Below are 19,506 nucleotides of genomic sequence, written 5' to 3'. Positions count from 1 at the left end.
ACGTAAAATTATCGTCCGTAAACCGAATTTCATCATCATCATTATCATCAGCCGAAAGACGTCCACTGCTGGACAAAGGCCTCCCGCAAATATTTCCACGACGTTCGCTCCTGCGCTGCGCTCGTCCAACGTATTCCGGCGATCTTGACCAGATCGTCGGTGCATCTTATGGGCCGTGGACCAACACTGCGCCTTCCGGTACATGGTCGCCATTTGAGGACTTTACTGCCCCAACGGCCATCTGTCCGTCGAACTATGTGCCCTACCCACTGCCACTTCAGTTTCGCAATCATTTGGGCTATTTCGGTGACTTTGGTTCTCGTACGGATCTAATCATTTCTGATTCGATCTCGCAGGAAAACTCCGAGCATAACCCTCTCCATTGAGCGACCATGAGCTTTCTAATAAGACCCATAGTTAGCGACCACGTCTGCGTAACAAATCGATTTACTGACAACCAATTTTTTTTTTCAAATAGGCCGTCCCCGTGTTTCATACGAGAACCCTTGTGAAGTCGGAGTACCAGCGACAGATGATGAAGGTTCTGTGGTCGCTTGCGGTTCAGAACAGGACTGTCCGGCAAATCACATCTGCTCCCTTACCAGACGAAGTGGCGGTTCCGTGTGTTGTCCAGATGTTCTAGCTGAGAATTCAACTGACAGTGAAGTTATTGAAGTAAAAGAGGTTTTTAGTATAATTTCAACAAATTTCTTAGTTATATCTTAATGTATATTTCAGACACTTGGTAGATAAGAAGCTTTTATTAATTTACTTACTCATTCCAACAGAAACACATCTAGATAATAAATAGGGGAAAAACAGAATTTAAATCGAAAAATTATGGTTATTATTTTTCTAATACCAGACTATTATTTATGTATCTGGTATTCAAATAAATAATAATACATAATTAATGACAAAATTTTTTCCTTAAACCACTAAATATCTTATTTTATAAACCTCAAACTTTTATAGTCCGTGAAATTGTGCTAATATTTTGCAATATCAAGGAAATATCCAAAATATAAACTAAATACAAAAATTTTAAATCAGACGAATACTGCAACTTGTAAGGGGTGGTGGGGCTAGACGGGGACTTTAAGGTATTTCATCACAGAACAGAGAAATATGAACGAACTCATATTTTAAATACACAATGTAGTAACTTTAAATAAGAAAATGATAAGTAAAATCTTTCTTCCTTTAATTATAATCATTCAAGGCAAAATAAATACATTCAAATACAATTTCTAAATCTCCCCATCTTACCCCACCTATAGGGCAAGACCGGGTAACAAATTGGGTAAGATGGAGTATAGATTATTTAAACGTCATCATCGTCACAAACCGCACAGATACAGACAACTTCGTCTAACTAAAATTTAATGTGAGTTCAATCAGGAATTTCTAATTATAACTATTGCGAATTCCACATGAACAATTCTTTTGCAGATCAATTTCGAGACATGTGGCACGGAAGCGGAAGCAATGTGTGCACTAAATTCAACAATGAGCTGTTTGGACGGGAATTGTGAGGATGGCTGGCTATGCTGCTCTACATCCAACTGCGGACCCATCTGCGTGGACTCAGACAAGTTGAGGCTCCAAGGAGACAGGGTTGACGACACACCCACCAGTAAGAGACTTATCTTGTTTCTTTTTTAAGAACTATACAATAAATAACTAGACGCTAGACACAATCACGCTAGAAAATTGGCCGAAGCAAAACTCTGCCTACGCGTCGGTTAGGCAGAGTTTTCGTTCAAAGACTTTGAACATTACTGTCACGAAATTAGGTGTTGACTGAATGAGAAACTACAATAATTGCTCTCGTCACCTTGAGACATAAGAAGTCTCATTTGCCCAGTAATTTCACTAGCTACGGCGCCCTTCAGACCGAAACACAGTAGTGCTTACACATTACTACTTCGCGGCAGAAAATGGCGTTGTTTTAGTACTCATGATCTAGCCGGTATCATGTGTAAAGAATTCAGTCAGTTGTCTTCCTATTCTTTGACGAAAATGATTAATTACAGTGTGTGAATATCTTCGCGATTTCGACGAGAAGATGGAAGGTACTGTGGATGGCATGAAGCTGGCGCTTCCAGCACCAACCTGCAAGAGTGACGGCTCCTTCACAGCCCGTCAGTGTGGGGCCGGCCGATGCTGGTGTGTGGACTCCTTTGGCGCTGAGATACCTGACACCAGAACCAACAGTTCTAACATTGATTGTGAAAAGTAAGAAATTATCCAACTTTCCTGAATGCTTCATCATCATCACCTCAGCCAGAAGACGTCCAATTCTGGACAAAGGCCTCCCCAAAAGATCGCCATAACGATCGATCTAACGTTGCCCTCATCCATCGATCCAACCTGTATAGCCTAGTGGTTAGCGATCCTACCTACTATGCTAGAGGTCCCGGATTCGAATCCCGGTAGGTGCAAGCATTTATATGATGAATATGGATGTTTGTTTCCGAGTCATGGATATTTAAATGTATTTATGTATGTTTATATGAATTTATCTATGTTTAAGTAAGTATATTGTATTAAATATATCATTGTCTTGTAACCCATAACACAGGCTATATATGCTTAACTTGGGGCAATATAATTTGTCTAAAAAGTGCGTCAATATTATTATTATCAATCTACATGATTCAAAACATCATCATCAACAAAATATCCAAGGAAAACTCTTTCACATATTATTTTTAGAACGTGCCTCCAGGATTGTAACAGACTACACAGATTCTAACAGACAGAAGTATTATCTAAATTTTATTGAAAGTCGCAACTCGTCTTCTTCCTGTCATCGATTTAAAACTTTAGTTGGAGAGCCAATTTTCTGTAGACGCTTTGATCGTTTACCACATTTGTCTTGGGGAGTGTTCTGAAGAACTGCTTAACCTGATTCCTACTAAGTAATACCAAACTGCCGAATGAGCTTCCAAGCGGAATTCGGAATTCAGATATGTACGATATTCACAAAAATCCGTACATCTTCAGACCGGCAACGCTATTGTAATTCCTTCAGTAACACCGCAGAATTTGGGTGGCGGTGATCACTTAACATCGGGTGATCCGTAAGCTCTTTTACCCCTCTGTTCCATAAACAAAAATTCATTTACTCTATTATCAAATGAGTCTGAGTAATAAGTTGAAATTGTCCTGAATTCAATACAGTAATATAGCCTATTGTATTATTTCTGAATCTTATCCTGACAAATATCCATTTGATTCTAGAATCCGCTCGGATCTCACCTGCCTAGACCTGACCTGCCGCATGGGCTGTGACTACGGGTTCGAGATTGGGTCGGACCGGTGTCCTACCTGCCGATGCCGTGATCCGTGCGCCGGAGTCACCTGCCCTGCCGGACGCGCCTGCGCACTCGTCGATGTCGCCTGCGACTCGGATTACTGTCCACCTGTACCTGCTTGTAAGAAATTATTATAATTTGCTACAACTCGGAGCTTCGATGCTCGTAATTTGAAAACAGTTCTACTTTTAAATTACCTGAAACGAGTGGCCGCCTGCCACTTTGCCAATGCTTTTTGGTAGCAAGCTGAACATTAAATCTGATTATGCTCACAATTTATTTTAGGTTTTAGTTTTTACAGATAATTCTTATTAATCTTAATAGATTGGACTTAGTGCGCCCTATAGTATAAGCTATCTGCTAGTGAAATTCCCGTCAAAACCGACCCAGAAGTTTTGAGAAGTAGCAAGAACAAAAAAGAGTAACTCGCTTAACGGCCGTTTTCAATAACGTATCTCTAGTTACGGATACACTGCTATCGCCTATCACTGTTTGATGACAAGATCTTATCTATCCATAGTTATGTCCAATATAGTTATAATCCAATGCTTTATGTCGATAGATTATTGAAATGTAAGTAAGCGTAAAAGGATAGATTTGTCTACCTCTCCTAAGTTAAACTAAGGATAGATAGGTTATTGAAAATGGCCGTAAATGTTCAGAAGATACTACTTATAGATAGTACTAGGATAACTTAACGAGATTCCATTAGGAGACCGATAAATTTATCAGTAAAACGCGTTAAAATTGGCGCTCGCTCATGTCTGGCTTTGTAAAGATCTTCAAAGATTTGCGTTGACACATCACTATCATAGTATCATCCAAAAGATATGCACCGCTGGACAACGGTCTCTCCCAAAGTTTTTTTTACAACCACCGGTCTTAAGAGTTCTGTGTCCAACAGACTTCTACGACCTGGATGAAGCTAGATACTATGATATATAACAACTGTTTTTCTAGGTTTACCGCGTAAAGGAGGACAGTGTCCGTACTTGGTGCCGTGGACAGGTTCGTGCGAATGGTCTTGCCGCTCTGACACGGAGTGCGGCGCTGATCAGCGCTGCTGTGCCACTGGCTGTGGAACGGCCTGCGTCACGCCACTGCACCACACCGCATGCGAACATCGCAGGTATGGCCAAACATATTTTCCAGTGCGTAACTCGGATGTATGATGCTCTTATGCTAGATGGACGCCATCATTATCATCTCTCGGAGAGAGACTCATGCGTCGATTACTGATATAAATAGCTTACTTTGACAGATCTATAAAAACTTTATAAAGATCTTCTTGTTGGTCGCATTCTTCATTTCTGAAGGTCGTGTTCGTAATTCAAGGTTTGAGTAACGTAGGTCACTAAGGCTTCCACTCTTTCGGTCCTCGGCCTTCCTTGTTGCATCACGAACGTAGTAACGTTACGTGGACATATAAGTGTCTTAACCTGGTCTGACCAGCGGCTAGGTGGTCGTCCGCTTATATAAGATAAACGATATATAATATATTATTGCAAAAATCATTTCTTTTTCAGAGCACTAGCGCTACACACTGCTGCTGAGAATGGCAGTCCTCCTGTTTGGAGTTGGGTGCCAAAATGTCACGAGGATGGTTCATATGAGACAGTCCAGTGTAAAGGATCAGACAAAACTTGCTGGTGTGTGGACAAGGCTGGAAATGAGGTAAAATTATTGTTATTGGGACCTAACATTGAACCTTGGCGCACCCTTATTAAAAAGGTTATTAATATAATTTAAAATAAGCGCTAGAACCACACTTACCTGAAGATTGCAGGAGAATAGATTGCTTGTAATAGATCGTTATTACAATACCTGCAATCAAAATTTAAATCATATTTCTTTTCTGCATTCATATTTTAATTGCATAGTTATGTATTTGGAAAAGTATTTCTACGGCTACGCTCTTTGTTCTGCTTTATCAAATTAATTTGAAACGACAATTTAGCATTACATAATGAGTTGTTTTCAATTAAAAAAGGCAAGGTAAATAAGCTGTTCGGTAGAAATTTTCGACGCGAGGCCCAGATTTAACATTGAAAGCCTACTAGACATGTATCATACTTATAGCACAGATTAAACATTGAAATTTGATCCATGATCGATCTTCGGTTTCCGTATACATATTTTATTTTTATTTTATTTTTTTATGAAAATACGGTACGAGACGAGCCTGACGTTCAGCTGATGGTAATTTATACGCCCTGCCCATTACAACGCAGTGCCGCACCGGAGTATTGAAAAGCCCATAAATTATGAGCGGCACTACAATTGCGCTCGTCACCTTGAGGCATAAGATGTAGAGTCTCATTTGCCCAGTAATTTCACTAGCTACGGCGCCCTTCAGACCGTAATGTTAACACATTAATGTTAAGACAGTAATGTTTAGACATAACTGCTTCACGGCAGAAACAGGCGCCGTTCTGGTACCCATAATCTAGCTGGCATCCCGTGCAAAGGAGACTCCCGCTGGTATGATGACCTCATGTTTTATCGTCTCAGATTCCCGGCACACGCGTAACCAACTCGACACCACCCTGCGATGCTCCTATAGAATGCCCACCAGCCCATTGCGAACATGATGACGCGTGTACTCACGGAAGGCAGATGGACGCCTCAGGGTGTCCAACATGCACCTGCAGAGATCCTTGCGCCGAAGCCAAGTGCAGAGACGATGAGACATGCGAGCTTGTGCCTGTTGATTGTGAGGTAATTATCACTTTTATCCTAGCAGAAGCTATAAAAGGCCTAAAAGGCATTTATTTTCTCAAAATTGATTCCTTTAGAATTCTTTTTGATGTCATTTCTAATATACTAAATACTACTAACGCTTCGGAAACAAATGGTGCTCTGAGAGAGAAGAAGCGGCGCAAGAATCTCTCCCAGCATTCTTTTTTTGCGCTCTTTTCAATAAAAATATACAATTGTACAGTCATTTCTATCGCTATAAAATAATCATAATCTAGTCCCAGGCTGTCCGATCACTTACATATTCAGCAGTGGAGTAACAGGATTTACGACGGAGCCATTTTTTTATAAAACATTTAAATTTATTTATAGATAATGCCTGAACAGTGGCTGGGACTTTATTATAAAAGTGTATACATTTACCCTTAAAGCTATTATGTATCTTATGAAGCCTACTAGAATTAGTTACAAGCAGTCCCTTATATCTAGTGTTATAATAATATAAATAACTATTAAGAGCAAAAACGTGACGATTTTTGTGAAAGTATATTAAATTTTCATAAATGTACTGACTAATCATAATATTTATTTTTTTAAATTTACTATGAACCACATTGTCTAAATAACATTAAACATATTAATTCTGTCCACTGTTTGGGTATCTAGAGTAGCACACAGTACAGTATGTTGAAAAATTGAAATATACTTAATAAGACTAGTCAAAAGAAATATACTTATCAAAAAACTGAAAACATCATTCAGACAACTTTATAAAACGGATTGAAACTCTCACACACAAGCACTACATACACACAACCATCATTGACACACACACATAAACATTATTATTTGTTAAGAAGTTTTTATTTATGTCCTCTATTTAACTAATTTACTATTATTTTTTTACTATCTCCATGTTATGTTCCGTGAGTCAAATAGAAGTGACATATTTTTTAGTAACTGTGTTTCCCGGTGTCTGTGTTACAAGCACCTTGCTTATTGCAGAGCCACCACTCTGTACAAATAGACTACAATGTACTCAAATATTCACAATCAACATTAAGTGTATCCTCTTCACTTTAATTACTTTGGATGTATCTTACTTATGGTAATAAAATTTATTATTATTATTCTTTTTATTATAATTTCACCTTATTTTATACATTCATATATATATATACCATATTTATAAAAAAAAAACAATATTACAAATATAAATATAAAAAAGAGTCCCGCCGGCGTTGGTTCTCGACAATTCCGCCGGTGGTTAGGGCGACAGACTGAGGAACTTCCGCACGATGCGTGCCGTTCCCAAGACAGCTGCTTTCTGTAACTAACCCTTAATACAGTTATTAAGCGAGAGCCTCTTGAGATGATGGTCGAGGCTCTTCGAGACAATTATTGTTGAATCAACATCCCACATGTCAGTAACCTCGTGTGCCAATTATTATTAATACGATTAGAAGTCGACTTCATAGCATATCGGATAACACCTAACCCTGATCTCTGATCTAAAGGTCCCGGTTTGAATCCGGATTTATAGTTTTATATATAACAGGAGGCAAACGGACAAGAGACTCACATGGTACTCGGTGGTGAGGTAACCGCCAATGGACATCCGGTAGTGGTCAAGAGATGAGTTGCCGGCTTTTTGGGAGTATACCTTAAGCTTGAAACGTCCCTAAGTCATAATATCGGTTCTGGATGACTGAAACCTGTAATTTAATTATCATATGAAGATCATCAATCTTTTTTTATGAAAATAAGGGACGCGACGAGCAGGACTTTCAGCTGATGGTAATCGATACGCCCTGCTCATTGCAATGCAGTGCTGCTAAGGATTCTTGAAAAACCCCAAAAATTCTGAGCGGTACTACAACTGCACTCGTCACCTTGACACACTTATATCTCTTGAATGTTAAGTCTCATTTGCCCAGTAATTATACTAGCTACGGCGCCCATTAGACCGAAACACAGTAACGCTTAACGGCAGAAAAAGGCGCAATTGTGGTACCCATAATCTAGCCGGAATCTTGTGCAATCTTGCGGGTTCCCACTGGGTAAAAGCCTCCCACAGTCATATTTGTTTGTATAGTAATATATTTTATGTATATTTCAGTTAATTATAATGTTGTACTGCACAGCTCATATAGAACAGGTTATGCCAGAGCCATATGTCTGAGAAGAACGGGCGCAAGAAACTCAGCGGTCTTTTTTTATCATTCAATAAAAATTCAGTGATATCTGCTTTGAATTGCAGCATTAGATTATTCACATTGAAAATGATTGGATTGTAGGGAGAGACATGTCCCCCGCTGGCTCGTTGCACTCCTAAGCCGCAGTGTCCGACAGGGGTGCCACTGCAAGCCCCGGACGGGTCGGGGGCGCTACGATGCGGGCCCCGCGCCGCGGCCTGTCCCTCCACACACGCGTGTCGCTTCGCCCCGCACGACTCAGCGCCCGCTCTGTGCTGTCCGAAACCACGTAAGTAAATCTCATTATTAACATATGATCCTAGGACTGCTGAATTAACAGTAACCTTCACTTCTCGTGTTGCTCTCCCTGCCTAGACCAAGATGCCTTTATATGGCTGAAAACGCCCTGACGAGCTGCACCTTACCCTACGCGAAGTGTGTACGCGAGCGTGCAGTCACCAGATGCGCTTGATGGTATGTTGTAGCTCGCTACAACATACCCATTTCTTTTTGTAGGGTAATAATGATTATTTGCACTTAGATTCTGGTTTTATGGTATTTTTTATTATGATAATAAGAGTAGGACATTCAGCTAATGTTAATTGATATGCCCTTTACAATGCAGTGCCACTCAGGATTCTTGAAAAACCCAAATATTCTGAGCGGCACTACAATTGCGCTCGTCACCTTGAGACATAGGATGTTAAATCTCATTTGCCCAGTAATTTCACTAGCTGCGGCGCCGTTTAAACCGAAACAAAGGAATGCTTAGTTCTGCTTCACGGCAGAAAAAGGCGCCATTGTGGTACCCATAATCTAGCAGGCATCCTGTGCAAAGGAGATTTACACTGGTGTATAACTTGGGTCTGGGACATCCCTATTCTCTTCCCCGGGAAGCGCAGGGCAAATATATATACGTACGTATGTTCAGTAAATTTCGTAAAATAATTTCAAGTAATGGAAATTCATCTTAAGAGTATGTAATGTCTTGCTAGGAACGGTTTGCTTCGAAAGCAAGAACGAAGGCGATTGTTCTGGCACCGGTGGTCTTAACGTGACTCGCTGGTTCTTCAACCGCGACAGGAACCGCTGCGAGAGATTCAGATACAACGGATGTTCCGGCAACCACAATAACTTCATCACCAAAGAGGAATGTAACTCCGTGTGTCCAGGTATGACTGCGAACTAAAATACGTACCAATATGCTTTGCTGAACTCTGAAACATTATATACCAAAATATATTATATTACAACTATAGGATATCGGGTTGTGTTTTAAGCATGTTGAACACCGAATATTTATCGTATCGCAAATAATCTCATAAACCGACATACAAATAAAACTTATTTATTATTAATTCATTTACAATACTGTTCCTAAAACCTCTTCTAACAAAACACATCTTATAACTATATTTATAATACTATGACTACATAAAATTAAAACTATTATTACGTATAAGCATACCAAGAATACTGGCAGCATTTCCGCGTTGGATACCTAGACTGATCCGTTGACCGAAATAGCTGCCAGCGCTTGGGTTGCCAGTAGCCTTCTTAACTTTAGCCTTATTTATCAATTTATATATTATATTTTCTTAACTTACTTGTAAGGCATTTAGTATTTTTGTTGCATAACTTAAACTAAATACTTAATTATAAGAAATTAAAATAATTTGTAAAACGACATGAAACTGAAAAAGTGTATTTAGAAGAGTAATTAATTTAGAAAACCATTTCCGTAGTAGTGTTAGTGGTAAAAAGAAAACTTTGGCATTCATAAGCGTAATTTCCTTGAACTTAATGAATTAAGTGATTTTCATTTGATTTAATGGTGGGGATGAGCATTCACACACAAAAGTATAAATCCTTTAAAAATGCCAGCCAACAGATGTCGCTGTCTTCGTCAGTGACATCTAACAATACATAATATTTGTAACCTATCTTAACACAACATACTAGAATACCTAGTCTACTGTGGTATAGGCGATCTTCGAGCTCGGTTATGCGTGCAATTTTGATTTGTCAATGTTAGTGTGCGTTAGCTAGTGTTTAATATTCAACATACTAAGGAGCTAATGCCAAGGGTGGCTGACTGTTTACGACTTCTCATTCAAAATCAGTTACAGTAACAATAGATTCACATTCCTTTTCTATCTTTTTGTACCCTCAGTACAGATGTTTTTCTTTCTTGCATGCTTTGTTTATCATAAACGATTTCAAGGATTGTTACAAAAACATTCGAAAGAAAATATCAGCAACCCGAAAAGTCGAAACAACCAATAATTCCTAGATAAGACATTCTTATACATATTTTTCTCCACAACCCGACAATTTTCAATATTATTTCATCTCCCTAACTTAAAATTAAAGAAATTGATCTACCTCTGCATATCGAACAGGTTGAACCATCTAAGAACACCAGCTACAGTCGAAAACACAGCTTTTTTTTATATTTTTTATCGCCCCTGCAATTTTATTTGTTCTGATATTCTGGTTAAGGATAATATAATTTAAGATTATTTATTTAATAAGTGTAATGTACATACTAACTCTCAAGATATTCTTATTACTTATATTATATTACAACATCATTATAAAATATGTAAATAATGAATATAAGCTCTATACTTCTCTTCTAAATCTACCCTGTTAACTTTATTGTTCCGTAAGATCTTAGTTCTTAATATTATTTAATTATTATTCTATTATTTCTTCTATACTATTCTATCCTAAATCCTAATATTATTTGCTTTATAACAGTGGAAGGTGCAACAGCAAAATTGACCAAACCGAAGATGGAATCCCAATCGATCCAAGGCATGGTTCTTTTAATTGCTTTAAAACATGTGAATAATAAACTTTACTAAGTTAAGACTAACAAATGACACATCTAGCGCATCGACGCATTCGTGTGCACAAGATATACGAGTAAATAAGATTTATTAAGATGTAAGACATTCATTCCAAAACACGTATTTAATTAATTTGCTATACCTAAGTGCTGAACCGGCAAACGTTATTGAAATGTCACTGACTGAATTATTTGAATTACGAATATTATAGGTTCCGTATAAGCATCAACCAAAAATTATATACTAAAACCCACGGACGAGTAAAAAAGAAGGACTCCGCGCCTTGATATCAGCAAGTCAAGCACCGTTATGCTAGTGTGTGTGCGGTTACGGGGGATAATAGTTATACAACTTTTTCTCCCTTAATCATATACGGCCACAAATACTTGTATAGTATCGTTTTTACACTTTTCACAACGCACGACGGCATTTTTAAAATATTTTATTGAGACGAAAAAACTGATCTGTCACAGACGATGACAATTCTCATAATGGCCGCCTTTCGGCCTGTAGTAGTGTAAGTGTGTGCGTGGGGCTATGTATTTACACGTTAATTATCTTGTTTTGGTGCTACTATGTTATGTAAGGTGACACGGAGTCCTTATTTTTTTACCAGTCCGTGACTAAAAACCTTGTCCTTCTCTCCTAAGTATTATTCAGATCGGTTCAGTAGTTTTCGCAGTATAACCGAAGGAAAGAACTGCTCTCAATGTATAAATAGATAGATAGGTTATAAAATCTTTGAATATGACGTGTCGAGCGTTGCCATCCTAAAGCACAGAATAACTACCTATAGTTACTGGATCTGTCCCTATTTTATTCTACACACCTTTCGGACCAAACAAACCCTACCAAATGTGTATTCGGAATAGTGTTTTAGTATTTATTTTATTTGATTAACGCGAGTGTTACACATTTTTTTTAATAAAATACTTTTTAAAGGATTAAAATGCGTTCAATTGCAGGCTCAAGTCAGAAAAACTGAAACTTTCACGAAACATCGGGTTAAATAAATAATATATTAAATGTATTTTACGTAAAAACCTGATTAACCGCCAGCTCTTGGTATACCTAGAGGGTCACCAGTTGATCAAAGACCGACAGTACGGCTTTCGCCATGGTTGGTCGGCAGTTGATCTTCTGGTATACCTAACACATAGATGGGCGGCAGCTATTGAAAGAAAGGGGGAAGGCCTGGCAGTTAGCCTGGATATAGCAAGACTTCGATCGTGTATGGCACAAGGCGCTCCTCTCAAAACTTCCATCATTTGGGCTTCCCGAGAGCTTGTGCAAGTGGACCTCCAGTTTCCTCTCTGTTCCAGTCTGGCGCACCCCAGTGTCAACTTGATCCATTTGACAGCGTGCAACGTAGAGCAGCTCGAAGTGTCGGGGACCCAGTGCTCTGTGAACGGCTGGATCACTTGGCGTGGCGTAGAGATGTCGCTTCATTGTGTGTCTTCTACCGTATTGATCACGGGGAGTGTTCCGAAGAGCTCTTTAACCTAATTCCTGCCGCCGAATTCCACCTTCGCACGACACGCCACAAGTTAGGATACCATCCCCACCATCTGGATGTGTGGCGGTCCTCCACAGTGCGCTTTTCAAGGAGCTTTCTTCCACGTACCACAAAGCTGTGGAATGATCTTCCTTGTGCGGTGTTTCCGGGACGATACGACATGGGTAACTTCAAAAAAAGCGTGTACACCTTCCTTAAAGGCCGGCAGCGCTCCTTTGATTCCTCTGGTGGGATTCGCAAGAGATTGTGGGCGGCGGTGATCACTTAACAAAAGGTGACCCGACCCGTACATCCGTTTGTTCTCCTATTCCATAAAAAAAAATGTAAAAAATACAGTTACAATTATACGATCTTTAATGCTTTTAAAATATTTTTTATTAATAGTGTCTTATTATTGTATATTCTGTGTCATTACAAATAATGACCAAGTCTTCAAATAAGTATTATGACGTCGATTGTAACTTTTGTACTGTTTATGTCTTACACCATTAGAATATTAACGCTACATTATTCTAAGCGTACACCAATCTAAATACGCAGAATAAGTATTTACGGATTTGTCATAGGCTTACATAGAATTAAACAGGCTAACTATAACAGATTTTAACGGTGGCATATTAATTCGGACATCATAATATTATTAAGTATATTAATTTGCTACTCCTTGTACATAGATCCAAGCTTTGCCTCTGTGTTTTAATTTGGAACTTTTGAAGAATGGATGCTGGTGATGGTGCTTGACGTATCGATGACTCCCACCATATAATATGCCTTAATTGTCCAAAACGGTTGATAGATTTTTTGTATATATTTTTTGGACAATTTACATTAAGGATAGATAACCGTCGCGAGTACTATACGCTAACCATGTCTTATTAATAAACACAATGTAAAATTACTCCAAGTTTAAAATTACTTCTCTTTGTCCACGGACTAGTAAAAAAATAAGGACTCCGTGTCACCTTACATAACAGTCTAGCACCAAACCAAGCCGATTAACGTGTATAAACATAGCCCTACGCACACACTTAACACTACTACAGGCCGATAGGCGGCCATTATGAGAATAATTGTCATCGTCTGTGACAGATCAGTTTGCGTCTCAATAAAATATTTTAAAAATGCTGTCGTGCGTTGGGAAACAGTGTAAAAACGATACTATGTAAGTATTTGTGGCCATACATGATTATTTAAGGGAGACAAAAGTGTGTAACTAGTATCCCCCGTAACCGCACACACACTAGCATAACGGTGCTTCACTTGCTAATATTACGGCGTGGAATCCTTCTTTTTTACTCGTCCGTGTCTGTGTCATGTAATTCTGCAGTGACAAAGGTAAGATAAAGACAGAAAGTTTTAAATTTGGAATAACTTTACTTCGACTGTATAATGTATTTATAACACAGATAGATTTTAGGCGTACTTGGAAAGCAAACAAGATGCGCTTGGATTGAATATTGATGTTCTTAGCGTACTTTTACGTCACGTCCGCTTTGAGCGATGGCTTCGTTTTTCAAATATTTGAATTATTTACAATGCATAAAGTTGACTGTATGTACTGAAAAAAAATCTGCTCTAAAACAAATAATAATTAAAAGTGTTGATGTTAATATAATTCTGAAGTTTTAAAATTAATAAAAATTCTAGAAATCTATCTAAATCATATAGTTTTTTTCCTATTTCTGATGTCTCACTTTAACTTTCTCAATAAAACACTCGAGTTTGCGTCAATGCGCTATGATTTCATTAAAACAACTAATATTTTCCTTAATCTTGCTTTTCCATGCTATATTATTTTACACTTTAATCCTCACTTCATTTATCAATATATTTTTTTTTACATTAAAATCTGTAATTTGTTTGCAAATTGTTTTATGCGAGACATATAGTTTTAGTAATAATGCTGTTTACAGTTTTGAGTCCATGCGAAAGACTGCGAGAGAAGAACGAAGCAGTTGCGGAGAAGTATGGCAAGGGAACCTTCATACCGAAATGCGACTCATCAGGAATATGGGAACCGGTGCAATGCATGTCACATATTGGTATGTGAAATGTTAATTGTTGCCCATATATTTTTTTTATGAAACTAGCAAGGGCCGAGTCGAGCCGGACGTCCAGCTGATTGTTATTGATACGCCCTGCCCATTACAATGCAGTGCCGCTCAGGATTCTTGAAAAACCCCAAAAATTCTGAGCGGCACTACAACTGCGCATCCATTCCATCGAATTCCATTTTCATTACATTTTTTCTGAATTACAGTTATTTTTCTTATTTTTGATGTTGAAATTGCTTTTATTTTTCCTATTATTAAAACATTTAATTTAACTAATTTAATTATCTGATTCAAAACTTCCATATTTTTTATTATTATATTACTATAACCTATACCTTGACACATAAGATGTTATGTCTCATTTGCCCAGTAATTTCACTAGCTACGGCGCCCTTTGCGATTTAGACTTGTTAAATACTCACAAAATAAAGAACTTAATCTAAAAAAGCTTACACTGAAATAATAACTCTGCCGTCTAGAGACGCCCGAAAGAGACGAAGCTTAATATAGTGTTAAAAGTATAAAGCGTAAACTACGCACCAAAAAAAGATCAAAGGGAAAATATTTTACACGGTTTATTTATAATCGGAAAAAGGATAAACGAAACAGCTGATTGAAACGGATATTCAAATTTCAAAAGTGACGTATAATGCATAGAGAAAAGAAAGAAATAGAAAGCCACGCCCACTGAGGCGGGGAGTCCGCGGAAGCTGCCACTCTGTATACCTATGTATATCGTGTAACGATACTAAATCTGACACTCTAGTGTAACGTTAAAAGCTGACGCTTGGACAGTGTGGCCGCTACGTTTATAAAAGCTTCGCTTCAATACTCGACCTCACTTTTATACCTACTAGGTGTTTAGATTATAAACACGCTTCACTTAATTATATACTACATTATTGATATTGCTTCTTTAATTTTAGATGTGTGCTGGTGTGTCAATGGACGAGGTGAACCTCAGAAGGGATCGCTGGTCCGTGGTGCTAAGCCCACGTGCAACTTCCGGCAGGCCAGGAAATGGGTGAGGAGAGACCCACTGGATGAGAGAGCTAGAGCTGATGAAGGTAAAATTGTTTGTCATGATGATTTTTAATAGCGAATGAGTGAAGAAGGAATGACTTATCAAATATATAAGGCAAGTGTGTGTGGGCAAGTCGGTCGTGGGAAACCTCGTAGAACATTCGTCCAACCAAATTAGGGACGTTTTAAGAAAATGAAAGGTCCGAAGCACCCGGGACGGGCGAGCATCTATGAAAAGAGTTATGAATGTAGAGGAAGCGGATGAGGTTTGTAAGGATAGAAGCAAGTGGCATTCTGTTGTCTCTGCATACGCCGACGGGAACGGCGTGAGTGTGTGTGTGTGTGTGATGATTTTTATTACTCCTAATAAAAGGCCAACAATTTGCAATACATCAGGAATACAGATCCACAGATATATATTCACAATAGTCAGTAGCAATTGCTTACGTTATGTTGGTAGATATTATTACCTGACCAATGAGCGTTGAGTAACCCGCGACCACATATTAGGAAATTGACTTGAGATGTCGCTCTTTCAACACTCAACTGTTTGTTTGAAACAACTAAAATGAAATTGTTGGAGTTTAGCAGGTTATCAACTGTAAAGTAGACCTTGTAAATGGAGCCACAACGCGAGAGTTGAACAAATGCGGACGGTTGGCTTACAGCCGTTCCCAATATACTATCTACAGATAGAGATAAACTACTATCTTCTACTGTCAGTCATTAGCTATCAATAATCTGAAGCTTTCCCAATATACCCGATAAGTCACTTTATCGCCTTATATTGACGCGTGAATTGCAATTTCCATACGAACTTATATTGCTGGTAAGCTATACGTCGTCCCATTGACAGACAGCGTGCACGGATAAGGTGAGTTACGTCGATAAGTATATTGGGACAGAAAAGTCAACGATAGTAACGATTTTTATCTCAAGTAAGAGATAGACTGAATATTGGGAACGGCCGTTAATTAATATAAATACGTCGATAATTGTACTAAAATTAGCAAATATGAAGCGACTATTTTGTCTTTGCCAACAGTTTTAGAAGAACTAATACGACAAATGACAGCGTATAAAGTAGACGAACTGGATGATGACTACGACAGTGTAGAAGACGAACCACAATCAACTGAAGTAACGGACGCTGTGCTGACTGAGGTTGTGGAGCCCAAGGTGCTCGAGGTGACGAAGAAGGAACCCATCGAGCTCACGGAGAAGTTAGTTTTTAGGACTAAATGCCAGATGATGCGAGATGAGATTCAGAATGGTAAATAGACTTTCTTTGAAATATTTTTAACTTATTTTTTTTATGACAGACGAGAAGGACGTTCAGTTGATGGTAAATGATACGCTCTTCCCATTACAATGCTGTGCCGCTCAGGATTCTTGTAAAACCCAAAAATTCTGAGCGGCATTACAATTGCGCTCGTCACCTTGAGACATAAGATATTAAGTCTCATTTGCCCAGTTATTTTACTAGATACGGCGCCCTTCAGACCGAAACACAATAATGCTTACACATTACTGCTCCACGGTCACGGCAGAAAAAGGCGCCGTTGTGGTACCGATAACCTAGTCGGAATCCTATGCGAAGCCTACCACTGGTTAATTACCGAAATGCTATGAGGTCTTTTAAGGTTAGTCCACGACCCAATGATCGAGTTAATCAAAGTAAAACTCTCCTTCAACCAATTCTACACGTGTTTCCCTACAATAAGCATCCTGAGGAGATGTTAACTCACCCAACTCTGGAACAACAACAAACATTAATTACTATCAGTGGCGTACTGTCATAATATGAGCAGCTGTTTTTAAAAGTAATATACACACATAAGTATACTCACATTACACAACAATAGAACAGCTCGAATCGTCGGGGACCCAGTGCTCTGTGAACGTCTGGATCACTTGGCGTTGCGTAGAGATGTCGCTTCATTGTGTGTCTTCTACCGCATTTATCACGGGGAGTGGTCCGAAGAGCTGTTTAACCTGATTCCTCCCGCCGAATTCCACCTTCGCACGACACGCCACAAGTTAGAATATCATCCCCACCACCTGGATGTGTGGCGGTCCTCCACAGTGCGGTTTTCAAGGAGCTTTCTTCCACGTACTACAAAGCTGTGGAATGAGCTTCCTTGTGCGGTGTTTCCGGGACGATACGACCTTTAAAAAAAGCGCGTACTCCTTCCTTAAAGGCCGGCAACGCTCCTGTGATTCCTTTGGTGTTGCAAGAAATTTAGGGCGGCGGTGATCACTTACCACCAGGTGACCCGTACGCTCGTTTGTCCTCCTATTCCATAAAAAAAAGTTCAAAGTCATGTACAGTAACTACAAATTATGCCCAGAACAATATTTTAAAACGTATAACACACTTATATAACACCGAGTACGCAGGTACTGACATTTTTGCGACGTCTAAGCAACGCTTTTTACACGAAATCTCAATACTTAAAACACACGAAAATAAAATTGTTTAACATAAACAAGAAAACAATCACCCACACCCTCCCTCACATACACTATATATATACACACACCTCTTTAATAATATTAGCATAAAATAACAGATGTATACCTATTAAAGTTTTGTAACTATTATTCTTAATCCTAAATTGGCATATTTGTAAAATTATTTGTAAGTCTATTGTAATGGTATATAAAGCTGTTGGATTATTAGAAAATAAAATAAAATAAATAAATAAATAAACACTACCACCGCTTCGGAAACAGATGGCGCTCTGAGAGAGACGGAGCGGCGCAAGACACTCTCCCAGCGTTGTTATTGCTTTAAAAGAATCATAATCTAGTCCTAGGCTGTCCGATCACGTGGATGTTCAGCTGTAGAGTAGTAGGATTAACGACAGAGCTATTTTTAATAAAACACATAGAAATATAAATTTATTCACAGATAATGCCCTTACAGTGGCTGGGACTTTATTTGTTTAAAGTATATTAATTTACCCTTAAAGCTATTATGTATCTGTTGATCGCTGTGACGCCAATACACTACACTCATAATATTAATCGTCGCGTGGACTTTGAGGAGCGCCACATGAAATATTTAAATAATGCGGAAACGAGAATTATTGTATCTTTAAAACCATTCGCTTGATTTTATTGAAATGAAAAGTAGTGCTCTTAGGATATATATAAGCTGTGCGCTGATGAAATGATTTGTGTGGAGTTTCAAGTGATTTACCGGGATTGTTCTACGCCTACCACAATTATTCTGACCTAATTAACACATACTTTAACCTAAACAGGTACAAAACCTTCTGTTTAGTCACTCGGAAAGATTCGTCAACTGATCAACAAACTGATAGTTATATTCAGGTATCACATTGATATGACATTCTTGTATGTTTCAGCTGGTAACGAAGCTTGGTTACCAAGATGTATGTCAGACGGGTCGTTCTCACCGAGGCAGTGTGCCCGCGGTCGTTGCTGGTGCGTCGACGCTGCGGGACAACGCCGTCCCGTGCCCGCTACGGACACGGCACGGTCGCCGGACGCTTGCGGTACGTAAATTCTAATTCTAATATTTTTATTTAATATCACTTGTTGAACATCATAACTGCACTACTTATCTTAAGGCGAAGGGTTAGCAGAAAACACGCAAACAAGGTGTTTTTAGACAAGTTTTGTTGTGAAAAATTAATATTCGTCATACCTATGAATTGAAATTGTCATTAAATCACGGGGGACAGTCTCCATGGAAACGTGCTCTGGAAAGGTCACGAAACGTCGAGTTAGCTAAAATAATAACAAAAATATTACGTTTACTAAAATCTAATGTAAACACATTTACTATTGATTACATGCATTTTTATCCTTAAAAAA

At 38.6% G+C, this 19,506-nt stretch overlaps 2 protein-coding genes across 2 annotated transcripts in view; one reads left to right on the top strand and one right to left on the bottom strand.

Moving 5' to 3' along the window:
• LOC126966090 (zonadhesin) overlaps window positions 1–16,941 on the top strand; it is an 88,939-nt gene extending 71,998 nt beyond the window's left edge. The window contains exons 9-19 of the mRNA XM_050809965.1: window positions 479–684; window positions 1,453–1,636; window positions 2,037–2,238; window positions 3,247–3,440; window positions 4,281–4,449; window positions 4,847–4,994; window positions 5,832–6,038; window positions 8,315–8,501; window positions 9,208–9,384; window positions 10,976–11,032; window positions 16,706–16,941. Coding sequence (XP_050665922.1) covers window positions 479–684; window positions 1,453–1,636; window positions 2,037–2,238; window positions 3,247–3,440; window positions 4,281–4,449; window positions 4,847–4,994; window positions 5,832–6,038; window positions 8,315–8,501; window positions 9,208–9,384; window positions 10,976–11,032; window positions 16,706–16,941 — 1,967 coding nt within the window. The remainder of the gene's footprint in view (window positions 1–478; window positions 685–1,452; window positions 1,637–2,036; window positions 2,239–3,246; window positions 3,441–4,280; window positions 4,450–4,846; window positions 4,995–5,831; window positions 6,039–8,314; window positions 8,502–9,207; window positions 9,385–10,975; window positions 11,033–16,705) is intronic.
• The window catches only part of LOC126966158 (tryptophan--tRNA ligase, cytoplasmic), a 373,239-nt gene that overhangs the window by 302,008 nt on the left and 51,725 nt on the right, over window positions 1–19,506 (bottom strand). The gene's annotated exons all lie outside the window — the stretch shown is intronic.

Source organism: Leptidea sinapis, chromosome 9, assembly GCF_905404315.1.
Source record: "Leptidea sinapis chromosome 9, ilLepSina1.1, whole genome shotgun sequence".
In the NCBI taxonomy this organism is placed as follows: Eukaryota; Metazoa; Arthropoda; class Insecta; order Lepidoptera; family Pieridae; genus Leptidea; species Leptidea sinapis.
The sequence above is the reverse complement of the archived record's forward strand: the minus strand, read 5'-3'. Positions and strand labels throughout refer to the sequence as shown.